The sequence below is a fragment of the Eumetopias jubatus genome, unplaced genomic scaffold (assembly GCF_037043125.1).
Source record: "Eumetopias jubatus isolate StellerSeaLion01/CBP00866 unplaced genomic scaffold, mEumJub1_p1.0 scaffold_11, whole genome shotgun sequence".
Taxonomy (NCBI): domain Eukaryota; kingdom Metazoa; phylum Chordata; class Mammalia; order Carnivora; family Otariidae; genus Eumetopias; species Eumetopias jubatus.
In genome coordinates, this window is record NW_028274817.1 from 28420186 (window position 1) to 28446692 (window position 26507).

General features: G+C 44.5%; 1 protein-coding gene and 1 non-coding gene across 2 annotated transcripts; one reads left to right on the top strand and one right to left on the bottom strand.

Moving 5' to 3' along the window:
- The first annotated feature begins 13347 nt into the window (after positions 1-13347).
- Positions 13348-24064, top strand: LOC148162989 (uncharacterized). Its single transcript, XM_088028531.1, has 3 exons — positions 13348-14105; positions 20163-20208; positions 23867-24064. Exons 1-3 carry the CDS (start codon positions 13348-13350, stop codon positions 24062-24064), a joined length of 1002 nt encoding a protein of 333 aa, XP_087884657.1.
- Positions 24065-25002: 938 nt separating this feature from the next.
- On the bottom strand, positions 25003-25106 carry LOC114197013 (U6 spliceosomal RNA). Its single transcript, XR_003606842.1, has one exon. It is a non-coding gene; the product is annotated as a U6 spliceosomal RNA (small nuclear RNA).
- Positions 25107-26507: the final 1401 nt, after the last annotated feature.

Here is a 26507-nt window from a genome sequence, read left to right on the forward strand (position 1 = left end):
CTTTCATCAACTAGAGGGGGGACAGTGTCCCTAACCACCCCCTCCCAGCTTAAGAAATATCATAGAAAAGACCAGGGAATTGAGTAGAATGAGGGCTGTGGACTTGGCCACATGCATCTGGTTTCAGGGCACAGCCTGGTTCTTCTTCTTTCCTGCCCTCTGCTCATTGCATGCCAGGGGCAAGCCTGACTGTCTCTACGCCTCTGTTTCCCCCCCCCCCCCGCCCCGGGAAATAGGGCAACGACCACTGTTCCTACCAACGCTCACTCAAATGACGATAGTCATCTCCCAGAATTCTTATGAAGTCAGAACGAAGTATGGAAAGCCGGTCTCCTTTTGTCTCTCCTTCCTTCTCTCCTTCCCTCTCCTCTCTTTCCTCCGTCATCTTCTCCTCTCTTCTACCTCCCTCCGTTCCTCCATTCTTTACTTTTATGCCCCTCTCCTCCATCCATTCTCCTCTTGTGGCTGTGAGAATTTATTTTTTTTTTAAGATTTTATTTATTTGACAGAGAGAGAGAGCACGCACGAAGGAGCACAAACACACAAGGGGAGCCGGAGCAGGAGAAGCAGTCTCCCTGCTGAGCAGAGAGCCTGATGGAGATGACTGATGACGACTGGGGCTTATCCCAGGAGGCTGGGATCATGATCTGAGCCTGAGGCAGACGCTTAACCGACTGAGCCACCCAGGCGCCTCATGGCTATCATAATTTAAAAGGAACCCAATGCTAGGGCACCTGGCTGGCTTAGTAGGCCGCGCATGTGACTCTTGATCTGGGGTTGTGAGTTTGAGCCCCCTGTTGGGTATAGAGGTTAGTTAAAAAAATAAAAAAAGAACTTTTAGAAAAATGAAATAAACTCAAGACAATATGTCTGTTTATTTCTACATCTTTATGTGTATGGCATTTCCAAAAAACTTAGACATTTCACCTGCATAACCACAGTGCCATCCAAGCAGCTAAATAGCAACAATAATCTGCTGGAATCATGGCCCAGTCACCTACGTTTAGACTTCCCTGATTGCCTCAAAAATAACGTTTTACAGTTGGTAATTTTAGAACTTAAGGGGTACCTGGGTGGCTCAGTCGGTTAAGCGTCTGCCTTCAGCTCAGCTCATGATCTTGGGGTCCTGGGATTGAGCCCTCTCTGGCTACTCGCTCAGTAGGGAGTCTGTTTCTCCCTCTCCCTGTGCCCCTTCCCCTGCTTGTGCTATCTCTCCCTCTCTCAAATGAATAAATGAAAACTTAAAAATAAATAAATAAGGGGCACTGGGTGGCTCAGTCGGTTAAGCGTCTGCCTTCGGCTCAGGTCATGATCCCAGAGTCAGCAGGGAGTCAGCTTCTCCCTCTGCCCCTCACCCTGCTCCTGCTTTCTCTCTCTGACTCTCTCTGTCTCTCTCTTAAATAAATAAATAAAATTATTTTTAAAAAATAATAAATAAAGTGTGAGAGTCCTGTATTTCCATAATACTGTACGTTCACACACTGCTTACCATTCATGTAGGGAAAGTGACATTGTGTTTTCTTTGAAAAATAACAGCTTAATCCACTTTTTTAAAAAGCAACTTTTCCTTTTTTTCTGTATACATCTTCTATATGTTGCCTTAAATCATAAAATAGAGAATAAATTGATGAATGAATAAATAACAAAAAAGGTAGTTAAAGCCCAGAAAAGAGAATGCTTTTAAGTGGTGCAGTTACAAGAAGAAATGAGAAATAGCTGGTTTGCACCTAATGATTTATTCTGCTTAATTTTAATCCAGAAATAGTGCATAAAGATATATTAATGTGACTCCTTCATTCAGCAGAATGTCCAAGGTATGGGGTTATTTTGGTTTTTGAAATGTTATGGTGGGGACGCCTGGGTGGCTCAGTCGGTTAAGCGTCTGCCTTCTGCTCAGGTCATGAGCCCAGGGTCCTGGGATCAAGTCCCACGTAGGGCTTTCTGCTTAGTGGGGAGGCTGCTGCTCCCCCTGTTGGTGATCTTTCTCTCTGACAAATAAATAAAGTCTTTTATTAAAAAATGTTACGATGAACTGAGAATGAACACACGACTTACGTTTTTATTTCTTTTTTTTAATAATGATTTTAGTTATTTGACAGAGAGAGAGACAGCGAGAGGGGCAACACAAGCAGGGGGAGTGGGAGAGGGAGAAGCAGGCTTCCCGCAGAGCAGGGAGCCCGATGCGGGGCTCGATCCCAGGACCCTGGGACCATGACCTGAGCAGAAGGCAGATGCTCAGCGACTGAGCCACCCAGGCGCCCTTTATGTTTTTTTATTTCTTTCCATCTTTTCTATTGAAGAGAAATGTGGAAAACATGCAATAGTACATTTTTCTCTCAAATTCAAAGATTTTATTGATGTGAATTGAATATTTAATTCAATGAATTTCATTACAGCCACTTGTCAGTTGTGTGATCTTGGGCATGTTATTTAACTTCTGTCTGTGCTAGTTTCCCCGTCTGCAGAAAAGGTTCAGGGTAATTCGTGCATGTTGCTTAGCTCAGTACTGCTTCACAGTAAAAGCCCTCAGAAAATTGTGGCTCTTACTACTGCCTATTCATGTTACATGTGAACCACCACCTAGCTGTGTTGGGGGAAACAAAAAATGTAGAAGACGCAATCTTGTGCAAAGGTCCCTGAAATGTCAAAGGAGTATTAAGACTTAATCAATATCATTTTTCGGGGTGCCTGGGTGGCTCAGTCGGTTGAGCTGAGCGACCAAGTCTTGGTTTCAGCTCAGGTGATGTTCTCAGGGTCTTGGGATCAAGCTCCACATCAGGCTCTGCACTCAGTGGGGAGTCCGCTTGGAATTCTCTCTCACTCTCCCTCCATCCCTCCCCCCACTTGCAGGCTCTCTCTCTCTCTCTCTAAAGCTAATAAATAGGGGCACCTGGGTGGCTCAGTCGTTAAGCGTCTGCCTTCGGCTCAGGTCATAATGCCAGGGTCCTGGGATCGAGCCCCGCATCGGGCTCCCTGCTCGTCGGGAGGCCAGAATCTCTCTCACTCCCCCTGCTTGTGTTCCCTCTCTCACTGTCTCTCTCTGTCAAATAAATAAATAAAACTTGAAAAATAATAAATAAATAAATCTTAAAATATACATAATTTGTCTATTGCCCAGGGGTTAAGGTCTTCTTCTGGTTCTCAGGGGAAGGAATGGTGAGAAGGAGCAGGGTGAGGCTAATGGACCTTGATCTCTGACCTTGAATTTGGTTGCTACTCTTGGACAGCTACCTCATGACCATGATCTCTCTTTCCTTATCTTTTCACAGCCCCATCTCAACCAGGATTGTGGCCAGCTTTCTTATTTCTTGCTTGGAATGAATGGACTGAACACTTTTTTCAGCTGAAGGTTACACGGAGTTTTGAAACTATAGAGTGCTTTCATCAATGGAACATCAGCTTTGGCTGTGGAGACCCCTGAAGTCTAAGTCTCTATGTTAAATAGCAGAAGAGCCAATTTAATACCTTGAAATTTTTTTTATTTTTTAATTTATTTTAGAGTGTGCGTGTGAGCGAGCACTAGTTGTGGGGAGGGACAGATGGAGAGGGAGAGGCAGAGAATTTCAAGCAGACTCCACTGCCAAGTGCGGAGCTCAGTAGGGAGCCTGCTTCTTCTCCCTCTGCAGCTCCCCCTGAGTGTGCTAGCATGCTCTCTCTCTGTCACATTAATAAAATCTTTTTTAAAAAATGTTAGAACCTATGCTTTATTGCGTCTGTACTGATGAAATATGGGAGAACTCTTGGGAGACATTTGCATATAGAATTCTAGCCTTAGAAGGGGGAGGAGGAAATCAAAGATAGCCCCAAGTTAACTATTACTGCTGATGGTCGCAAGTGGCAATAAAGCGCTGCGGATTTTATGTTTTCTGCCCTATCTCAGGACACCATGGACTCTTCAAGTTTGTTCCAGGAAGCTGTATCATTTGCATACTGAATCCCAGTCTGGAGCCTGGTACAGCAGGTTCCTCTCCTGTAATCCAGTGTAAAGGGTAAAATTCCATGATTTTTCTTTTTTTATAAAGATTTTTATTTATTTATTTGAGAGAGAATGAGAGAGAGAGAGAGCGTGAGAGGGGGGAGGGTCAGAGGGAGAAGCCGACTCCCTGCCGAGCAGGGAGCCTGATGCGGGACTCGATCCTAGGACTCCAGGATCATGACCTGAGCCGAAGGCAGTCGCTCAACCAACCGAGCCACCCAGGTGTCCCTCCATGATTTTTCTTTAAATTGTGTCTGATATATTAGACCATTAGGACCAGGAAACTTGTAAAATCACCACTGTTCATGCCTCCATGTGGTGAAATATATTTAAATATAAAGTATATATTTAATAGTTAAATATATTTAAATATAATGGAATATCATTTGGCCTTAAAAAAATTAGAAAATGCCATTTACAAAAACTTGGATGAACCTGGAGGACATTATGTTGAATGAAATAAGCCAGACACAGAAAAGACAAATAGTGCATGACCTCACTTACATGTGGAATCTAAAAGAAATCAACTCATAGAAACAGAGAGCAGAAGGGTGGTTTTCAGGAGCTGGAGTTTAGGGGAAATGGGGAGATGTTGGAGAATCTCATATATGCAAGATTAATACGTTCCGAAGATTGTACACCATGGTGATTACGTTAACAATACCATCTTGATACTTGAAATTTGCTGAGAGTGGATCTTAAGTGTTCTTACCAGAAATAAAAGGCAAACTAGTGAGGTGATAGGTATGTTAATTATCTTGATTTTGGCAATTGTTTCACAATGTACACATACATCAAAATATCAAGTTGCACACCTTAAATATTTGTAATTTTTATTTGTTATACCTCAATAAAGCTGAAAGAATTAAGATAAAATAGACACAGAAATAGAGGGAAGAAGCTGATAAATAACACCGCGTGAGGACATTTAAAAGAACATGACAACAATAATAGTAGAAACACTAACTAACCATTACATAGGAACAACAGCTAGGTTTATAGAGCACTTAGGAAGGTCTTTTTGTTCTCTCTGCTACCTTAGCCCTTATTCTCCACCCTCCCCAACTCCCAACAAAGAATTTGCGTTTACAAATCGTGTTATTATCTCAAACCGGAGCCCTGTGTTATCATTCCGGAAGCAGTGGTGGAGTGCCTACTTAGTGCCAGGCACTTCGAATTCTGTGATGAATAAAGCAGGGCTCCTAGAGGACACTTATCATGATGAGCACTGAGTCATGTACTGAATTGTTGAATCACTATTTCGTACACCTGAAACTAATATAACATTGTATGTTAACGATACTGGAATTAAAATAAAAAAGTTAAGAAAAAATAGGGCTCCTTCCTTCCATGAACTTAATCGAGTGGCGAAAAAATATGCTCTGAGAAGATAACATAAAACAAGTAAATTCCTGATGGGAGGGCGATCTGGCTGCAACATCTGTCACCCCATTGATAGCCAGGGCTGATTCACCTGATCTGGCTGGGGAAAAAAAAATAAAGTAAAATTGAATTAAAACAAGTAAATTCCAGTAGGCAGGAGGTGCTTGGCCGTACCCTCTCCAAGTCGGGAGGTGGAAGCGTGAGTGGGAGGCCGGGTCACCTTATGAAGGGACCTGAGTTCAGGGAGTAGGGTTTATAAGGGCTTGACGTGGATGGATGGAAGACAAGGATGAAAATGGGTGCAAGAAGGCAGAAAACGCTTAAATGGGATTATTCCGGAACTGGATGAACTATGAAGGGGACTCTGAAGGTAGGCGGGCTCCTCGGGGCGAAGGTGCATCCGTCTCACTCACCCCCTCCCTCTCCTAGCCCAGGAAGGCGAGTCCGGGGCCGACTCCCGTAGGGGCGCGGGGAGCGGCCGCGACAGAAGGGAAGGGGGGTGCCGCGGGGCACAGAGGGCCGCAGTCGGGTGCGGGAGCGGCAGGACTGGTTTGGGGATCCTTGATCGAGGCCACGCCGCTGATGGCTCAGGCCATTCCAGTTCCCAGACCGCGAGGGAGAGCGGCGGCCCCGCGGGGGCGCGAGCGGATTTGCTGCGCTCCGGGCTCTTAGACTCTTCCCTCCGGAGCCCGAGGCCTCCCGCCCCTGGCAGTGCGAACCCGCCGCTGGAGCCCCTGTTGCCGCCAGGGGTGCCTGGGCTTCCAGAACGCTATGCCACGCATCGGCCCAAAGCCGAGACTTGCAACTAGCGCCAGAGAAGTCGACAAAGCCCCGCCCGCGCCGAGGGGGCTCGTGCCCGCGCCGGGGCGGCTGTGTGCGTGCATGCAAATGAGCCGCGGAGGCAACCCCGTGCGTGCTTCCGCCCGGTTCCTCAGGACCCTCGTGGCGTCCAAGTTGAATCGGAGACCGGGGCTTTTCTCAGCCAGGTGCCCGAGATGACTGACGGGAAGGGCGATGGGCCACAAGACATTTCGCGAAGAGCCCCGTCGGACAATACAGTCAATTCAGCTTGCATTGGGGGGGGGGGGAGGTGTAGCATATATTATATAATATACGGTGTGTACTGTGTCGTGTATATAGGTGTGTGCATATAACAGAGGAATGGCTCTGGGCGCCTCGGTGGCTCAGTCCCTTAAGCGTGGGACTCTTGGTTTCGGCCGAGGTCATGATCTCAGGGACGTGAGATTGGGCTCCAAGCTCAGCATAGAGTCAGCCTGGGATTCTCTCTCTCCCTCTCCCTCTGTTCCTCCTCTCTGCCCACCCCCACCCCGCCCGCCCCGCTGCTGCGCTCTGTCTCTCTCTCAGATGAATAAATAAATCTTTTTAAAAAATAAAAAACAAAACAAAACATGTTTTTTAGGGGTGCCTGGCTGGCTTACTCAGAAGAGCATGGGACTCTCTCAGGGTTATAAGTTCAAGCCCCACGTTGGGTGCAGAAATTACTTAAATAAATAAAACTTAAAAAAAAACCCAAAACATGTTTTTTATTATGTGAAATGTCAGGCATACACAAAAGCAGAGAGAATCACAACCATATGTAGTCATCTCTCAGTTTCAACAATTATTCTTAGCCAGGCTTGTTTCATCAATACCCTAATCAATTTAACATACTTGCATATGCTCTTGGATTATTTTGATGCAAATCAAGACATCACATAGTTCCATCTGTAGATATTTCAGTGTGTAATTCTAATCATGCCTCTTTCCATTATGCCACATATGCCGCAGGTTATATACTGTGGTGATAGGATATATTATGCAATAATAGTAGTGAACATCTTTTAAAAGATTTATTTATTTATTTGAGAGAGAGCACAAGTGGGGGGAAGGGCAGAGGGAGAGAATCTCAAGCAGACTCCCCACCAAGTTCGGAGCTCGACACAGGGCTCGATCCCAGGACCCTGAGATCATGACCTGAGCTGAAAACCAAGAGTCGGCTGCTCAACCAACTGAACAACCCAGGTGCTCCAGTAGTGAACATTTCTGAGGGTGGCTAGACATTGTGCCAGGTACTTACATATGTTATGTCATTTCTTCCTCTCACCAATTCTATGACAGAGACATTGCTATTATTCCCATCTTATAGAGAGTCTCCACATAGAAGTCCTCCCTAATATATATATATACACATACATATACATATGAAAATATGTACTTATATATAACATTTATATATTACTAATATGTTATCCATATCATATAAAATTTAAATACTTATATAAATATTTTAATTTTATTTACTTATAAATTTATATTTTACTTTTAATAAATTTATATATTTATTATATATATAATATACAACTGTATACAGAGACTAGAAGAAGTAGTTTCATTGTTTTTTGTTTTTTCTTTTAAGGAAATCATGTTCCCTCTGGTAATGTTAAATTCCCATAAACTGGGGTTCGCATATCCCATTTTCCACTCACAAAGACCCAAAGTTCAAAACTTATTTTCCGGGGGCGTCTGCCTGTCTCAATTGGTGGAGCATGCAACTCTTTATCTCAGGGTTGTGGGTTTGAGTCCCACAATGGGTGTAGAGATTACTTAAAAATAAAGTCTTTTTTTTAAGATTTTATTTTATTTATTTGTCAGAGAGAGGAAGAGGAAGAGTGAGCACAAGCAGGGGGAGCGGCAGGCAGAAGGAGAAGCAGGCTCTCACTGAGCAAGGGGGCTGATATGGGACTCGATCCCAGGACCCTGGGATCATGACCTGAGCCGAAGGCAGACGCTTTAACCGACTGAGCCACCCAGGCGTCCCTAAAATCTTTTTTTTTTAAAAGACTTTATTTGAGAGAAAGAGAGAGAGAGAGAGTGCACACACAAGTCGGGGGAGGGGTAGAGAGAGAGGGAGAGAATCTCAGCAGACTCCTTGATGAGCGATGAGCGTGGAGCCTGACTCAGGCCTGATCTCATGACCCTAAGACCATGACCTGAGCCGAAATCAAAGTCAGACCTTAACTGACTGAGCCACCCAGATGCCCCATAAAAATAAAATCTTTAAAAAAACAAAAAACAAAAAAACTTATTTTCCGAACATGGCTAATTATTTCTCACCAAATAGTTTTTTTCAGATATACTAGCCTGGGTGCTGGCTTCAGTCACATGCAGGCATCTTGGCAAGCTCCTTTCTGAGGTGCGCAAACCACAGATATTCAGTATTTGGCACTGTAGGGGAAGTGAAATACATCACCTTCAATTCATGCATGCTGTTAAATACCTATTCTTGGGAGGGGGCGGGGTGCCTGGGTGGCTCAGTTGGTTGAGTCTCCGACTCCTGATTTCAGCTCAGCTCATGATCTCAGGGTATTGACATCAAGCCCTGGGTCGGGGTCAGGGTGGATTCTGCTTGAGAGTCTTTCCTTCTGCCCCTCCCCCTGCTCTCTCTTTCTCTAAAATAAAGAAATTAATTATTTAATTAATTTAAATAGGAGCCAGCCTGGCTGGCTCAGTCGGTAGAGCATGCGACTCTTGATCTTGGGGTTCGTGAGCTTGAGCTCCATGTTGGGGGGTATAGTTTATTTTTTAAAAAGTAAATAAATAAATAAATTCCCCTTCCACCACATTCTCCCCCAGTACATAGTTTGGTAATATTCAGATTGAGCCTTGCTTTAGGGATGGTTTTTTTTCTCTACATTAAATTTAAGGGACATCAAAACCTCAAGATTCCTGATAGATGATACCTTTTGCGCAATTTTTTAAAAATCAAAATTAATTATTATGAACAAATTATCAAAAAATTTTAAAGACTTTATTTATTTGAGAGAGAGCAGGAGCAGGGGAGAAGAGGGAGAGGGAGAAGCAGGCTCCCCGCTGAGCAGGGAGTCCCACGCAGGGCCCGATCCCAGGACCCTGAGATCATGACCTGAGCCGAAGGCAGCCGCTTAACCGACTGAGCCACCCAGGTGCCCCAAATAATCAAAATTTTGAAGAGAGACAGAATCTGACCCTTCACTTACACAACTGGCCACCCCTTCCTCTTCTCACCCTGATTTCAGTCAGACACTGTTTACAAAAATCTAACTAGCATCAGGCTAACATTTCCCGGCTTGATTCATTTTTTTTTAAATACTTTTTTTAAGATTTATTTTTTAAAGTAATTTCTATACCCAACATGGCGCTCGAACTCATGACTCCAAGATCAAAAGTCGCATGCTCCGCCGACTGAGCCAGCCAGGTGCCCCACGACCCTTCATTTGTCTGAAAATTGTTTGTGCTCTGAAGTGATGTTATATTTTTTTAAAACTTTCTGTATGTATTTACAAATATTGGTTATTTGCTTTGTTTTGTTTCATTTTATGTTTTTGGCACATTAAACAGAGTGATAGACCCACTGGGTTTGTAGCCTCGCAACAGGGGCAGTACTGGAGACCATGGTCTTCGCAGTGATTCTGAACACGGAAAGGCCCTTAGCCCTTCACAGCATCTACGGAATCCACAGAGGCAGGACTCGGTCACTTGCATCTTTAACTAACTGACACTCACTGGGCTGAGATCCTTGAGTTTTATCCTTAAAGAAGAGGGAGAAAGGAGAAAAAAGATAATGAAAGAGCATAAGAAGAAAAGGAAAGAGGAAGAGAGGTACGTGGTGGGGAGCAGGAAAAGGCCACTAATAATGGGGAAGAGGCAAGACTCTTTTTTTTAAAAGATTTTATTTATTTATTTGACAGAGAGAGACACAGCGAGAGAGGGAACACAAGCAGGGGGAGCGGGAGAGGGAGAGCAGGCTTCCCGCCGAGCAGGGAGCCGGATGCGGGGCTCGATCCCAGGACACTGGGATCATGACCTGAGCGGAAGGCAGATGCCCAACGACTGAGCCACCCAGGCACCCTGGGAAGAGGCAAGACTCCTAACTCTAGGAAACAAACTGAGGGTTGCTGGAGGGGAGGTGGGTGGGGGGATGGGGTAACAGTGACAGATGTTGAGGAGGGCACTTGAAGTAATGAGCACTGGCTGTTACATGCAACTAATGAATCACGAAATTCTACCTCTGAAACTAATAATACAGTATAGGTTAATTAAATTGAATTTAAATTTAAAAAATGAGGAAGTTAAGAGTGTGTGGGTCCAGGGGCGCTTGCGTGGCTCAGATGGTTGAGTGTCTACCTTTGGCTCAAGTCATGATCTCTAGGTCCTGGAATCGAGCCCCAAGTCAGGCTCCTGGCTCAGTGGGGAGTCTGCTCCTCCCTCTCCCTCTGCCTCTCCCCCTGCTTGTGCTCTCTCTGTCTCTCTCTCTCTCAAATGAATAAATAAAATCTTTTTCTAAAAAAAAGTGTGGGTCCAAAGCCTGACTCACTGTGTGTCCTGGGCCAGTTGTGTGAACCTGTCTCTCAACTTCCTCACCTGAAAAATGGGCATAACAGTGCCTGCATTAGGTTTTCATGAGGGTTCAGTGAGTTAATGCATGTAGCCTCTTCTACTCCAAACATCCAATCCATCAGCAAGTCCTCTTAACTCCACCTCAAAAACACATCCCCAAACCTTTCACTTTTCCCATATGCCTTAAACCTCACTCTTACCTGAAAGTGGAATGTTGCATTAGCTTTCTGTCTCCCTGCTTTCATCTTTTCTCTCCCATGACCACTGTACACTAGGAAGCCGGAACAATCCGAAAGTGAAATGTGAATTAGACTGTTGTGCTGGTGAGTATAACTTTTATAGTGTTTATCCCTCTGTTGGGCCTAGAATAGGCATTTAATACATGGTCACTATTATTGCATTATTATTTTCTGGCTTCTAGGAATACAAGGTCTTAGGTCTAGAAAGAGAATCTGTTGAGTGAAATGAACACGAAGCAGCCAACACAGGCTTATGGACTGAAGCACGTACATGTGCAAAAAGACACGAGTATTATTTTCACAGGAAAATGTCCTATTTTCATTGCACACATTGCACAATCTCTCTCTCTCCCCTCTTGGGCTCATGTAGAAAAATAGATGAACAGGGCTTCAGTGGAAATGTGAGTCCACTTGGTGAATGATCATTTGTGAAGTTTTGTTATTATCACCTCCATTAATCCTCACAACATCCCATTATAATTGGTAGTTACAATTGTTATTCCCATTTTAAAGATGATTAAACCAAGGCAGGGGCGCCTGGGTGGCTCAGTTGGTTAAGCGTCTGGCTCCGGCTCAGGTCATGATCCCAGGGTCCTGCGATCGAGCCCCGCATCGGGCTCCCTGCTCAGCAGGGAATCTGCTTCTCCCTCTGCCTGCTGCTCTCCCTACTTGTGTGCTCTCTCTCTCTCTCTGACAAGTAAATAAAATCTTAAAAAAAAAAAATGGGACGCCTGGTCGATCCCGGACTCCTGGGATCGAGTCTCACATCGGGCTCCTTGCTACGCGGGGAGCCTGCTTCTCCCTCTGCCTGCCGCTCCCCCTGCTTGTGCTTGCTCTCTGTCTCTCTCTCTCTCTCTTTCTGATAAATAAATAAATAAATAAATAAATAAATAAATAAATAAATAAAATCTTAAAAAAAAAAAAGTCGACCCAATCTAACTGAGCCACCCAGGTGCCGCAGTTTCCTGGCTACTTTTGCTTAGAATAGGGCTCCATTTGAATTTTAAAATAAAAAATAAAGTAAATTTAGCTTAAAATATTTAAGTAAATACTAGCATGGTTGGTATGGAGTTAGGGCAACACTCAGCCGGCGTATATGAGTGACTGGAGGTTAGATAACACTGAAGCACACGGTGGGGAAAAAAAAAAAGGCTGAGCAAGAGATCAGGTTGATATTTTTAGGAAAAGAGGTGGAGAGGAAGGGGGGGATGAGGGAGCAGCAGGGGACAAACGTGGAAAGTCACTTGGATTCATGCCAGGAGCCCAGTACAGGAACCGGTTGAGCTTGTACTGGGGACCTGCTACCACAGATGCTGTAGTGGAACACTAGAGAAGATGCATACTCCACTATGGTGTCCAAAGCTAGTAAAATGCACTAGGTTTTTTGGGTGCACTAAGCACTGGGGGGGGGGTCTAGTCTACACTTGCACTTTGATGTGGATTCATCACTAAAAATCTGGAATACTTTAACTTTTTCTTTTTTTTTAAGATTTTATTCATTTATTTGAGAGAGAGAGAGAGAAGGAGAGAGAGAGAGCACGTGAGAGGGGGGAGGGTCAGAGGGCGAAGCAGACTCCCCGCTGAACAGGGAGCCCGATGCGGGACTCGATCCAGGGACTCCAGGATCATGACCTGAGCCGAAGGCAGTCGCTTAACCAACTGAGCCACCCAGGCGCCCATACTTTAACTTTTTCAAGGGGCACATTGGATTTCTTGTGGAACGCATCTTGCCCAGAATGCTCCGTAAGCCCGGCACCAAGATTGACTCTGGGCACCCCCGGGAACATGGCGGGCTCTGCTTTCTGTGTCCTTGCAGAAACTCAGTTAATCATTTTAGCTTAATTACTAGCCTGTGGTGTGTGCAGGCTGCCAAATATAGAGAACTGGACCAAGAGACTTTCTCCAAACTTTTCCAAAAGAGTTCCTGTAGGTAGTGTGAAGCCCCCATCTCTCCGCCCCACACCCCCTCCCCCAGTCATTGCCCCCAAATCAGTTTGCATAATCCACTACAGCCCCTTCCTCAGAGCTGACACTCTGGTCAAGTCGGGGAGTGGTAAACTGAAATGTAAATTACAGCCCCCATTCTCCATACACCTAAGCCCTCTACCGGCACCCATCTTTCCCTTAGCGCCTGTATTTTGGTCACGCCCCGTCCACTTGCGTGCCTAAGCAAGTCCCGCCCACCGCAATTGGCGGGAAAAGGAAAGCCAATAGCAATTCTCTCAGGGGAGCGTGTGGGCGTTGAACCTACCCCAAACCCCGAGGAATTGCAGGAGGCGCCAAAAGAGGACGAGCTTCCGCCTCTGCCTGCGGCTCTGCTCCTCAATCGCAAGAGGGTTTGTGGAAGCGCTGGACTTTCACCTCACCCCGGCCATGGAGCCTCTGCCCAGAGGCAGCTACTATGACCCCGGTAACTACTATGACCCCAGCAACTACTGGCTGGGAATGTACGAAGTGGAAATGAGATCTGAATCTGTGCAGGGTACAGCACCAGAAGCTGAAGGCGGCCGCATTCATGAAGGAAATCCAGGCTTTGTGGGCGACATCAACCACGAAAGCGTCAACAATGAAGGCGACATCAACTTGGAAGACATCAACTTGGAAGGTGACATCAACTTGGACGGCGACATCAACTTGGAAAGCGACATCAACTTGGATGGCGGCGACATCAACTTGGACGGCGACATCAACTTGGAAGGCATCGACTTTGAAGGCATCGACTTTGAAAGCGACATCAACTTTGAAGGTTTCAACTTTGAAGACGACATCAACTTTGAAGGCATCGACTTTGAAGGCATCAACTTTGAAGGCATCAACTTTGAAAGCGACATCAACTTTGAAGGCATCAACTTTGAAAGCGACATCAACTTTGAAGGCGACGTCAACTATGAGGGCAACATCAACCGTGAAGTCGTCGTGAACCATGAGGGCGAAGGGAACCACGAGGTCGGCAGTGGCGTCCAGGAGCTGGGGCAGCAGCAGCCTGAGGAGCTACCCCAAGTGGCGGCTGCTGAGGCTCCGCAGCCCCGGAGCAGGCAGCGAGGAGTCCAGCGCAATAAGTTCACGCCGATGCAGGTTCGGGAGCTGGAAAGCGTTTTCCAGCACACCCAGTACCCAGATGCGCTCACGAGGTAAGAAGCTTGCCCCGGAGGTGCCGGGTTCTCCAGGGACCTTGGGCTCATTTCCAGGCATCTTTGTTTCTCCCCCTACCCGTCAGCCTCCTTCTTTCCTCCTAAACCAAAAATGCCAAGGGTTGAGGGAAGGAGAATGCCTTCTGTGCATCAAGGGAAATATTTTTATACGGTAATTATGTGAAACGAGTCTGGAAACTGTGGTGGGTGGTCTTTTTGGTTTTGTTTTTTAAATTGTGGTAGGGGCGCCTGGCTGGCTCAGTTGAGAGAGCCCGCGACTCTTGACTCCGGCGCTCGTAAGAGCCCCACATTGGGAGTAGAGATTACTTAAATAAACTTAAAGAAAAAAAAAAAAGACTTGGCACTCAGTCGGTTAAGCGGCTGCCTTCCGCTAGAGTCATGATCCCGGGATCCTGGGATCGAGCCCGCATCGGGCTCCCTGCTCCGCGGGTGTCTGCTTCTCCCTCTCCCTCTGCCTCTCCCCCTGCTTGTGATATCTCTCTTTCCCTTTCTCTCTCTGTGTCAAATAAATACATCAAATCTTAAAAAAAAAAAAAAAAAGACTTAAAAGACTTGCGGTAAAATAGGGGCTCCTGACTGGCTCAGTCGGAGGATCGTGGAGCTCTTAATCTCGGGGGTCATGAGTTTGAGCCCCACTTGGGTGTAGAGGTTCCTTAAATTAATTAATTAATTAAAAAATTTTTAAAACACTTTTAAGAAATTGTGGTAAAATAGGGGGCCCCTGCCTGGCTCAGTCGGAGGATTGTGCAGCTTTTGATCTTGGAGTTGTGAGTTTGAGTCCCACTTTGGGTGTAGAGGTTACTAAAAAAATTTAACAAACTTTAAACACAATAAATTGTGGTGAAATATACGTAAAGATAAAATTTATGATCGTAACCATTTTTAAGTGTACAGTTCAGTAGTAGTAAGTACACTTGCATTTTTGTACAACTAATCTCCAGAACTCTTTTCACCTTGCAAAACTGAAAGAATACAGTGAACAACTCGCTATTCCCCCATTTCCCACAGCCCCTGGCAATCACCTTTTTACTTTGTGTTTTAATGAATTTGACTACTGTAGGTGCCTCTTTTAAGTGGAATGACACAGTGCTTTTCTTTTTATGACTGGTGGATTTCACTTAGTATGATGGCCTCAGGGTTCATCCATGAGGTAGCATGTCTCAGAATTTCCTTCCTTTTTAGGGCTGAGTAATATTCCATTGTTTGTAAATACCATATTTTATTTGTCTATTCATTTATTAGTGGGCACTTGAGTTGCTTCTATTGTGAATAATGCTGCTGTGAACGTGGGTGTGCAAATAGCAGTTGCAGTCCCTGTTTTCAATTATTTTGGGTATATACCCAAATTAATTGAATTCCACTCTAGTGGAATTGCTGGATTAATGGATTAATTAATTCCACTCTAGTGGAATTGCTGGATCATATGGTCATCCTGTTTTTATTTTTATTTTTTTTAAAGATTTTATTTATTTATTTGAGAGAGAGAGAGAATGAGAGATAGAAAGCACGAGAGGGAAGAGGGTCAGAGGGAGAAGCAGACTCCCTGCTGAGCAGGGAGCCCGATGTGGGACTCGATCCCGGGACTCCAGGATCATGACCTGAGCCGAAGGCAGTCGCTTAACCAACTGAGCCACCCAGGCGCCCTGGTCATCCTGTTTTTAATTTTTTAAGCAGCTGCCCTGCTGTGTTCCATAGTGGCTACACCATTTTACATTCTCACTAGCAGTGCACAAGGACTTCAGTTTCTTCACATTCTTGTTAACACTTGTTATTTTCTTTTTCTTTTCTTTTCAGTGAGAGAGTGTGTGTGTGAACGGTGGGAGGGGCAGAGGGAGATAGAGAATCTTAAGGAGGCTCCACACTCACCAGGAGCCCGATGCAGGGCCTGATCTCACAACTCTGAGATCATGACCTGAGCCAAAATCAAGAGTTGGATGCTAAACCGACTGAGCCACTCAGGCGCCCCAACACTTATTTTCTGTTTGGTTTTTTGTTTTTTTAAGATTTTATTTTTAAGTAATCTTTACACCCAACATGGGGCTTGAACTCACAACTCCGAGATCAAGAGTTGTACGCTCGGGGTGCCTGGGTGGCTCAGCAGGTGCCCCTGTTTTATATGTTAGCCATCTCAATGGATGTGAAGTGGTATCTCATTGTGATTTTCTTTTTAAGAAGATAAACCTTAGTTAATTTTTAAAAAGATTTCATTTATTTGTTTATCAGAGAGAGAGAGCACAAGCAGGGGGAGCGACAGGCAGAGGGAGAAGCAGGCTCCTCTCTGAGCAAGGAGCCTGTTGTGGGACTCGACCCCAGGACTCTAGGATCATGACCTGCGCTGAAGGCAGATGCTTAACCAACTGAGCCACCCAGGCGCCCCAATATCTGTGTTTTTGTGACTGGTTTATTTTATATGGCATACAGTCTTTTAATTTTTTATAAGACTTTGGTTTTTTTATTGAAGTATAATTAACATACAGTGTTATATTAGTTTCAGGTGTACAACAATGATTCAACAATTTTTTATTTTTTAAATTTATTTTTATTTGTTTGAGAGAAAGTAAGAGCACGAGAGAGAGTGCAAGCAGGGAGAGGGGCAGAGGGAGAAGCAGACTCCCCGCTGAGCAGGAAGCCCAACAAGGGCTGGATCCCAGGACCTGGGATCAGGACCTGAGCCGAAGGCAGATGCTTAACTGACTGAGCCACCCAGGTGTCCCATGATTCAATTCTATACATTACTCAGTGCTCACCATGATAAGTGCAGTCACCATCTGTCATCATAGAATGTTATTACAGTATTATTGACTATATTCCCTATGCTGTATTTTCATTTCCATGACGTATTAATTTTATAACTGCAAGATTGTACTCCTTAATCCCCTCTCTTTCACCCGTCCCCTGACCCAATCTCCCTGTGGCAACCATCAGTCTGTTCTCCGTATTGGAGTCTGTTTTTTCCTTTGTTTTGTTTCTTAGATTCCACATATAAGTGAAATCATATGGTATTTGTCTTTCTCTCTCTGACTTATTTCACTTAGCATTATACCCTCTAGGTCCATCTGTGTAGTTGCAAATGGCAAGATCCCATTCATTTTTTTATGACTGAGAATGTGTGTGTGTGTGTGTGTGTGTGTGTGTGTGTGTGTGTATGAGAGAGAGAGAGAGAGAGAGAGAGATTTATTTAAAGATTTTATTTCTTTATGTGAGAGAGAGAGAGAAACAGAGAGAGCACAAGCAGGGGGAGCAGAGGGAGAGGGAGAAGCAGGCTCCCCACTGAGCAGGGAGCCGACGACACGGGGCTCCATCCCAGGACCCCGGGATCATGACCTGAGCCAAAGGCAGATACTCAACTGACTGAGCCCCCCAGGCGCCCCGTATCATCTTTTTAAAAAAATCTTTGGGGGCCCTGGGTGGTGGCTCAGTGGAGCCTCTGACTCTTAATTTCAACTCCAGTCATGATCTCAGGGTGGGAGGATCAAGCCCCACTTTGGGCTCTGCACTCAGCATGGAGTCTGCTTGTCCCTCTCCCCCCTCCCTCTCCCTCTCTCTCTCTCTCATAAATAAATAAAATCTTAAACAAATTTTTTGAGTATAGTTTACAAACAATATTGCATTAGTTTTAAATGTACCACATAGTGATCCCACTTCTCTGTGTTATGCTATGCGCACTGTAGGTGTAGCTCCCATCTGTCATATGACACCATTGCAGTACCATTGACTACATTCTCTATGCCTTTTATTCCTGTGACTTATAGATTTCATAGCTGGAAGCCTGTATCTCCCACTCCCCTTCCCCCATTTTGCCCATCCTCCCACTCCACAAGCATAGTCTTCAGCGTTCCTCTGTGTGGTAGCTTATGTTATAATTTCCTTCCTTTTTTTTCTAAATGTTTTATTTATTTAATCATGAGAGTCAGAGAGAGAGAGAGAGAGGCAGAGGCAGAGGGAGAAGCAGACTCCCTGCCGAGCAGGGAGCCCGAGGCAGGGCTCGATCCCAGGACCCCGGGACCATGACCTGAGCCGAAGGCAGACGCTTAACGACTGAGCCACCCAGGCGCCCAATTTCCTTCCTTTTTAAGACTGAATAATATTCCATTGCATGTGTATACCATATTTTATTTACCCACTTGTTATTAATGAGCACTTGGGTTGCTTCCACCTTTGGGCTATTGTGAATCATACTGCTGTGAAAATAGCTTTCTAAGACCCTGTTTTCAATTTTTGGGGGCATATACTCAGAAATGGAACTGTTGGATCATATGGTAATTCTATGTTTAATTTTTTGAGCCACTATTCTACTGTTTTCCTTAGCAGCTGCACTATTCTTTATTCCCACCCACAGTGCACAAGGGTTCTAATTTCTCCACATCCTCACCAACACTTGTTCTTTTCTGTTTTTTTGATAGTACCCATTCTAATGGTATGAGATGGTATCAGTGTGGGTTTTTTTTAAAGATTTTATTTATTTATTTATTTATTTATTTATTTATTTATTTATTTATTTGAGAGAGAGAGAGAGCACACATGAGTGTGGGGGGAGTAGCAGAGGGAGAGGGAGAAGCAGACCCCCCCCTGCTGAGCAGGGATCCCGACACGGGGCTCAATCCCAGGACCCTGAGATCATGATCTGAGCTGAAGGCAGACGCTTAACCAACTGAGCCACCCAGGTACCCCTCAGTGTGGTTTTGAGAGGCAAGAACTTAATGATTAATTAGTGATGTTGAGTGTCTTTTCATGGCCATTTGTATATCATCTTTGGATAAATGTCTATTCGAGTCCTTTGCCCATTTTTTAATTTGAATGTTTATTTATTGAGTTTTAGTCCTTAATATATTTTAGATATTAACTCCTTATCAGATACATGATATGCAAATATTTTCTCCCATTGCGTGGGTTGCCTTTTTGCTCTAGTGATTTTGCACTTTAATCTACAGAAGTTTTTAATTTTTTTAAAAGATTTTATTTATTTTTTGACAGAGAGAGAGACAGCAAGAGAGAGAACACAAGCAGGGGGAGAGGGAGAGGGAGAAGCAGGCTTCCTGCCGAGCAGGGAGCCCGATACGGGGCTCGATCCCAGGACCCTGGGACCATGACCTGAGCCAAAGGCAGATGCTTAGCCAACTGAACCACCCAGGCGCCCCACAGGTTTTTAATTTTGATGTAGTCTAATTTATGCATTTTTTCTTTTATTGTCTGTGTTGGTGGCTTTCTGTAAATAAAATTTTATTGGAATAGGGTAAGGAGAATAAGGTACTCTCGTGCACCTGCAGTTCTGGATCCTTTCATTTAAAATCTTGAGGGACAGGGCGCCTGGGTGGCCAGTCGGTTAAGCATCTGCCCTCAGCTCAGGTCATGATCCCAGGGTCCTGGGATCGAGTCCCACATCGTGCTCCCTGCTCAGCGGGAAGCCTGCTTCTCCCTCTGCCTGCCGCTCCCCCTGCTTGGCTCTCTCTCTCTGACAAATAAATAAATACAACCTTTAAAAAAAATTATAAAATAAAATCTTGAGGGAGGGGGTGCCTGGATGGCTCAGTCGGAAGAGCATGTGACTCCTGATCTTAGGGTTGTGAGTTTGAGACCCACATAGGGCATAGAGTCTACTTAATAATAATAAGTAAATAAATAAATAAATAAAATTTAGAGGGAAGGGCACCTGGCTGACACAGTCAGTAGAGCATACAACTTTTGATCTCCAGGTTGTGAGTTTAAGCTCCATGTTGGGTGTAGAGCTTACTTAAAAAATAATTAAAAAATAAAATTGTGATAATTTGTTCATCATAGGTTTTTTTTGCATCAATTTTTATTTTTTTAAATAGCGCATCAAAATTATCTTGACCTCCAAGTTGTTGAAGCCACCTTAAATTTTGAGGGGAAACCATTGATAAGGAAAGCCTGGAGCTGGGAATGACAGAAAAGTTTACTTGGGGGAGGTTCTTGAGGGGGAGGGTACACATTTTAAAACAAGCATAAAGTGTATCTCCATACATTTATTTTATCCACAACTCCAAATAGTAAACATGTGTGGTTTTCTCTTCTCAGACGGGAACTTGCCAGACGCATGAATGTGACTGAAATCCGAGTGCAGGTCAGTAAACCTGGATGGCGGGCCATTCTAAAAACCGGCTTTAGGACTCGGACACTTTTGTCCTAGACATTCTCAAGTTGGTGTGTTTAGTTGTCTTTTTTAACATTGGCAAATAAGTTGACTTTAGGAGTCTCTGTGGGTAGAAAATGGGATGTGTGAACTCCAGCTTATGGATATTTCCCATTACCTGAGGGAACATGGTTTCTTAAAGGAAAAGAAGAAATGAATTGCTTCTCCTATTCTTTATACAAAATTAAATATATATATATTTGCAAACATATAGAGAGGTGTATCCACATATCTATATAGCACATAGATACATGTATATGTGTGTATTCGATAAAGTTCAACTCCTTCAAACAGATATCCTTTAGAGAATACTTCTGTGTGGAGTCATATTGGGGCTCAGGCTGACTGTGGAAGTATTCAAATTAATGCACAGAGGGGCCAGTTATGAGAAGGTTCAGGTGTACTAAATTAAAGCCAAGCATAAACTCTTAGCCAAATGGGTGAATTTATAAACATTGGGGTGAGGGAGAAAGGTATCCTCAGAACACACTGTATAAGTAACTAATGTGTCTGTTTAGTGGTACTGAGACTGATGGCGGAAGACAGCTTCAAAGTCCAAGTACCTGGTCCTCCTACTGCTGTTTTTAAGTGTTTGGTAAAGCAGTGTAGAGAGTGGCAGCTCTAAGTTTTAATTTTCTGGAATACTTTGATGTATCAACCTGAAAACATGGCTAGAACAGTCCCGTTATGTGTGAGAATGGGGAGATAGTTTGCAGGCCTTGGACATTTGTCTAAAGAATGGAAGAAACAAGTAAAAAAACCCAACATTGAATGAATATTAATTGACCTGAGAAGGGCAAAAAGGTTAGAGAAGAATTACATATAGCCAAAATAGACCTACAGACACTACACAAATTCAGTGTTACAAAGCTGCTGAATGTGTAAGTGAATATTCTCTCTCTTTTTTTAAGATTTTATTTGTTTTTTGACAGAGAGAGACACAGCGAGAGAGGGAACACAAGCAGGGGGAGTGGGAGAGGGAGAAGCAGGCTTCCTGCCGGGCAGGGAGCCCGATGCGGGGCTTGATCCCAGGACCCCGTGATCATGACCTGAGCCGAAGGCAGACGCTTGACGACTGAGCCACCCAGGCGCCCCGTGAATATTCTCTTGAAGATTTCTAACATTTAGGGATTTTTTTTCATTTTGGTGATACTATTTTGAAGAGTTGAGTTTTATGGAATTTGTTTGGGGTTTGGGTGGATCTTATTTTGGGGTAGATTCATAGTGTTATTTTTAAATACTTTTATTCCCTCAGGCAGTGTTGACTAATTTGTAGATCATGGGATAAAAAGGTGACCAAAAAAAGAAAAACAACCCCCAAACCCATTTACATTATTTCAAAGTGATATTTGCCCAAAAAAGAAAGGAAAGGAAATCAGGATGGGTATATGGGCTTTTGCTGCAGAATGCATGTGAGGAGTTGCAGGGACACCTGGCTGGCTCGGTTGGAGGAGTGAGCGACTCTTGATCTCAGGGTCGTGGGTTAGAGCCCCACATTGGGTGTAGAGATCACTAAATAAATAAATAAATAAATAAATAAATAAATAAACTTAAAAAAATTTTTCTTAAAGAGAAGAAGTTGCGTATCTGGTGGTGGGAGTATCTGAAAAGCAGCCGAACAAAGCTGACCATTGAGTAATAGCATCCCAACACCAGAGACTGGGGCCCCAGGCCTGGCTCAGATTGGAAAAGATGGGAGGAGGTTGGGAACACTTTTTCAGGCTGACAAGACATGTGCAGAGGAAAAGAAAAATGTAAGGTTTGGTGACTAGCTTTTTCTCCTTCCCAGGTTTATGTAGTGCTCTCTCCATGGCATTCTGAAGGGGACATAAACCACAAGAAACAAATCAGGGAAAAAGCTTAGTGTTCCCATATATTTCCAAACCACACAGTATGAATTTCCTCCAAGAACTTAATAGACGTTTTCTCCTTTGTTTTGCAAATAGAACTGTTTCTGTGAGAACAGCACTGAGAGCATAGCTAGCTGTGGGCCTCGGTTAGCTTATGTTCACGGAGATCTGACCACTGGTGCGCTTGGGTCCCCCCAAAACGGGCTCTATTACACTGGCCTTGTTGAAACTATGTATTCATGCTGCAGAAATACCACCAATCTTTTTTTTTTTTAAGATTTTCTTTATTTATTTGTCAGAGAGAGCACAAGCAAGGGGAGCGGCAGGCAGAGGGAGAAGCAGGTTCCCCTCTGAGCAGGGACCCTGCCGTGGGGCTCGATCCCAGGACCCTGGGATCATGATCTGAGCCGGAGGCAGAAGCTAAACCGACTGAGCCACCCAGGCGTCCCAGAATACCACCAATCTTAAAATAGGAGAGCAAACATGAGGCCTCAGGCAAGGAGAAAAAGCCCTTTGTGCAGTTTGGAAACTTATGAAAGGCTTTAAATATAATGTTAACCCCATCAACTAGGATACCGAGAAGACGGTGAAGTCTAACTGACAGTTTTGTTTGTGTGTTTGTTTGCAAAAATGGTTGACGGAGTTGTAGGAAGGAGCCATTTTATGATCCCTTACTCTCATTGTTGTTGACTATCTTCCTAAAATGCATGTTCCGCCTTCTTGCCTTAAAAATAAGGGATGGGATTAGGACCTCCTGGTTGAGTAGCAGCGCGTGGGATAAGCTGCCCTGCGGGGCAACAGCGGCTCCGGTCCAGGATCCCAGAACTGTAGCCAGAGCAGAGTGAGCTGACCTGGTCCTGAGCCCAGGAAGGTTTGTAGGGTGGGGCAGCTTGGAGCATGCAGAACCGACAATGGCCATAATGGTGTGCCTCTTTCCTCTCAACTCCTGGGTGGCCAAAGATCGGTGAGCATTTCATTAATTTGGGTCAAGTTGGTCTCCACTTTCCTTAACACTACAGGCTAAAATCAAGGCCGTGTTCGTGGCTTCAGCAACTCTCGTGTCCCAGCTAGACAAGCCACAGATTCCGTGGGGTCCCATGACTAGGCCTTCCTTTGCCAGACTACTTTTTAACTCTCAAGAGGTTTCAGAGGACTAATGACCCCTTAGACATCCTTGAAGGAAATCTGTCTAAAAACCCAACGTATTTCCTCCTATTAATTATTTACGTCGTACTGCAGATAAGCCATTCAAATAGGGAGCCAGTCCCGTCAATAGGACTTTAAATAGGGCCCACTATTTACAATGCCCAGATTGCGCCTCAAAACAAGGTGACTCTTTCTCTAGTGAGGAGGGGGCAGGTGGTAACTGGATGGTGGATGATCAGCTGTCAGGATACAGACCTTTCTTTATCCTATTACCAGGCATTGGATCAACAAGGACCCAGGGCAACTCATAAGCTAGACCTGCATCCAATACCTGAAAAAACCATTTGAATATTAAAACTGGGAGGAGAGAGACAAAGCAATAAGCCTATTCCGGAACTGGGCACATAGATGGTGCTCACTAAGGATGAGCTAAAGGGAGCGGGGTGTGGTGTTAACTTTCCTGAGTAAATAACTTCTCTTGGTGTGGTTCGTAAAATCTCCATGGCATATACAGTGGCACGTAGCATTTTTTTTCTATGATGACATTAAGTGTTCGATATGCTAAACCGATCCCTTTTTCCCTCTGACTATAGGTGTGGTTTAAGAACAAGAGGGCCAAATGTAGGAGAGATGAGAGAGCATCAATGCTCAGAAATGCACCACCTGCTAACCTGGACCACATTTTCGTCTTCATGTTGGATGGGTCTAATATGCCGTCGCGTTCAGAAGCCAGATTGGAGATGGGTTCTTTTGGTGCCACTGACACCCTGCCACGCTTACCTCCCCTGTAGATGTATTATCAATAAAGAGGTAAATTCTGCATGCATTTGTCTTTGTGTACCAAATGGGGGCAAGTAGGGTCTTTACATAAAGTGATAAGGAAATGCCATTGAAAGAGAATGACAAGGAGGCTTCCTTTCATGAGGTGACATCCTGGAGTCACTCTCTGTAGGCCCTGCTTGTCACAGAAACTCACTGGGTGCCCATGATGAGCTTGCACGGGCCCATATATTCTCTTCCATCCCTCAGCCCATCTTCATCCCCACCTTACCTCTTTGGGACCACAAATATGTGCAAGATGGAGTGGGGTGTGTCCCTAGTGAGAGAACAGTGTCATTTCCGGAGACGAGCTCCACTCATGCTGACACGTGCAGGCTGAATACTGGACTCTAGGGGAAGCCTCCTAAGAGGCTCCTCACAGGGATTTATGGGAAGGTGGCCGCCAAACATTCAACCAGTATGTTTCAAATTCTGTTCACGACCCTCCCTTTTTGTGGAGGAAATCGGGGGATTGAAGCCATTCTGGCACACAGGTTCTGTTGCTTCAACAGAAAAATGAGAAGCGATTCCATCAGGGTCAAAAAGAAGCTCTTCTCCCTTTCCTTCCACCCCTCCCCCACCCACCAGCCCAGGAAAGCATATTATCGATCTTTCTGCAACTCAGAAGCTGACCATCACACTTTCAAAAGTACTTTGTCACCTTCAACATCCTTGAGAGGACCCCAATTCCTGTTGTTAAACACTGAAAGGAGACCTGTTGGTTTACTGCTGCTCAAAGCAAGAGTAAGGAGACGGTCTCCTGAGCAGGGTTCTAGAATAATCACACACTGTGAAGAAGCAGTCATACCTTTGCTCTGTTCACGCTGTCTTCTTTGTGTGCAAATGCCAGTGTAGAAAAAAACAAGTAACGGTTAGTGAAATGAAGAGGCCAGGCCCACTTTTTTTTTTTTTTAATAAGGAATGCTTCAGGAATTTGCACCTCATCCTTGTGCAGAGGCTGTGCTAACCTCTGTGTCATTCCAGTTTTAGGATACGTGCTGCTGAAGCCAGCACAGGCCCACTTTTTTTTTTTTTTAAGCATTACTTTCTTCTCAGTTCAACCTTTGTTTTTGAGGAATCTGTAGAAATGTGAGGCTCCTTTAACAGAGTTCTGTGTTAAAAGTGATCAGCTGTGGCCGCCATAGTCCTATGAAGTGATTGCAAGAAACCACAGATAAGGTGCCATGGTCACATGAGAATTTCCTCTCATGGGAGTTCATCGGAGACCAGTTTCACAGCACTTGCATGTTCCCAGCGTGGGAGGCTCTGTTTTCTTGGGGAAGCATATGCTCTTGGCCATGGTGGCCACCAATGTTTTATTCCTTCTTCCCTCGTGAGTGACAGATGTCAGAGAAGCGTCTGCAATGTCAGCTTTCCACAAAGAGGACGTTACTGTTACCCAGAGAGCCCAGGCCTTATTGGGAGTGAGGGAAATTCAAGAACGTTCCTGTGCATACATGCCCATTGCCATTCTCACCAGATGATTTTGAAACCAAAAATTATTTCCTAGTGTTGACCACTGTCCTTTTTTAAGCATTAAGTTTCTCAATGCTTTAAGTACCTTCAGAACTGCGGGGTCTGTACCAGTAAGCTCCAGGTATTGTCAGACCCAGTCCTGACCCCTTCTCTGCTCTGGCCACAGCTGGAAGAAGCATATTCAGCTTTCCCACCCTGAGACCGAAAGCCAGAGAACACTCAGCAAGAATCCCTCAGTTAACGCTCACATCCAGTCTGACACACGCTAACAAAGAATATTCCTTTTTGAAGCTCAGGCTACCCAGAAGAAACAAACAAACAACAACAACAACAAACAATATCTTTCCTGTAAGTGCATGGCATTTTTGTCATATACACTATGTTTTTAAACTTGTCTTTCCTTTCAAATCCCAGATGTATGAAGGCAGAGTGGTGGCTTGAGGCCTAAGAAATACGCAGAATGTGGCTGCAGATTATAATTTACACTTAGTCTAAGTTTACAAAGAGAGAGAGGCCTTCATTAATCCCCCAAATTAATGAATGCCCCGAAGAGAATTTCTTTTTTTTTTTAAAGATTTTATTTACTTGAGAGAGAGAGAGCAAGCTAAAGCAAGAGCACAAGTGAGGGGGAGGGAGAAACAGACTCCCCACTGGGCGTGGAGCTCAGATGGGGCTCAATCCCAGGACCCGAGGATCACCACCAGAGCCAAAGGCAGATGCTTAACCGACTGAGACACCCAGGTGCTCCAACAGAATTTCTCTTAATGTACATTTCAAATATCCCAAATGCATGGATCAGGAATTACTTATTCTAATATAAGGGAATAACTTTGATTTATTAAAAAAAAATCTTTAGAAACTGGCTATCAATGGGGCACCTGGCTGGCTCAGTTGGTGGAGCATGTGACTCTTGATCTCGGGGTTGTAAGTTTGAGCCCC

Excerpts from the sequence above, each read along its gene's own strand:
- LOC148162989 (XM_088028531.1), top strand. The coding sequence starts at position 13,348 with ATGGAGCCTCTGCCCAGAGGCAGCTACTATGACCCCGGTAACTACTAT. Across the intron at positions 14,106-20,162 it reads TACCCAGATGCGCTCACGAG|ACGGGAACTTGCCAGACGCA; the intron begins GTAAGAAGCTTG and ends TTCTCTTCTCAG. Across the intron at positions 20,209-23,866 it reads TGACTGAAATCCGAGTGCAG|GTGTGGTTTAAGAACAAGAG; the intron begins GTCAGTAAACCT and ends CTCTGACTATAG.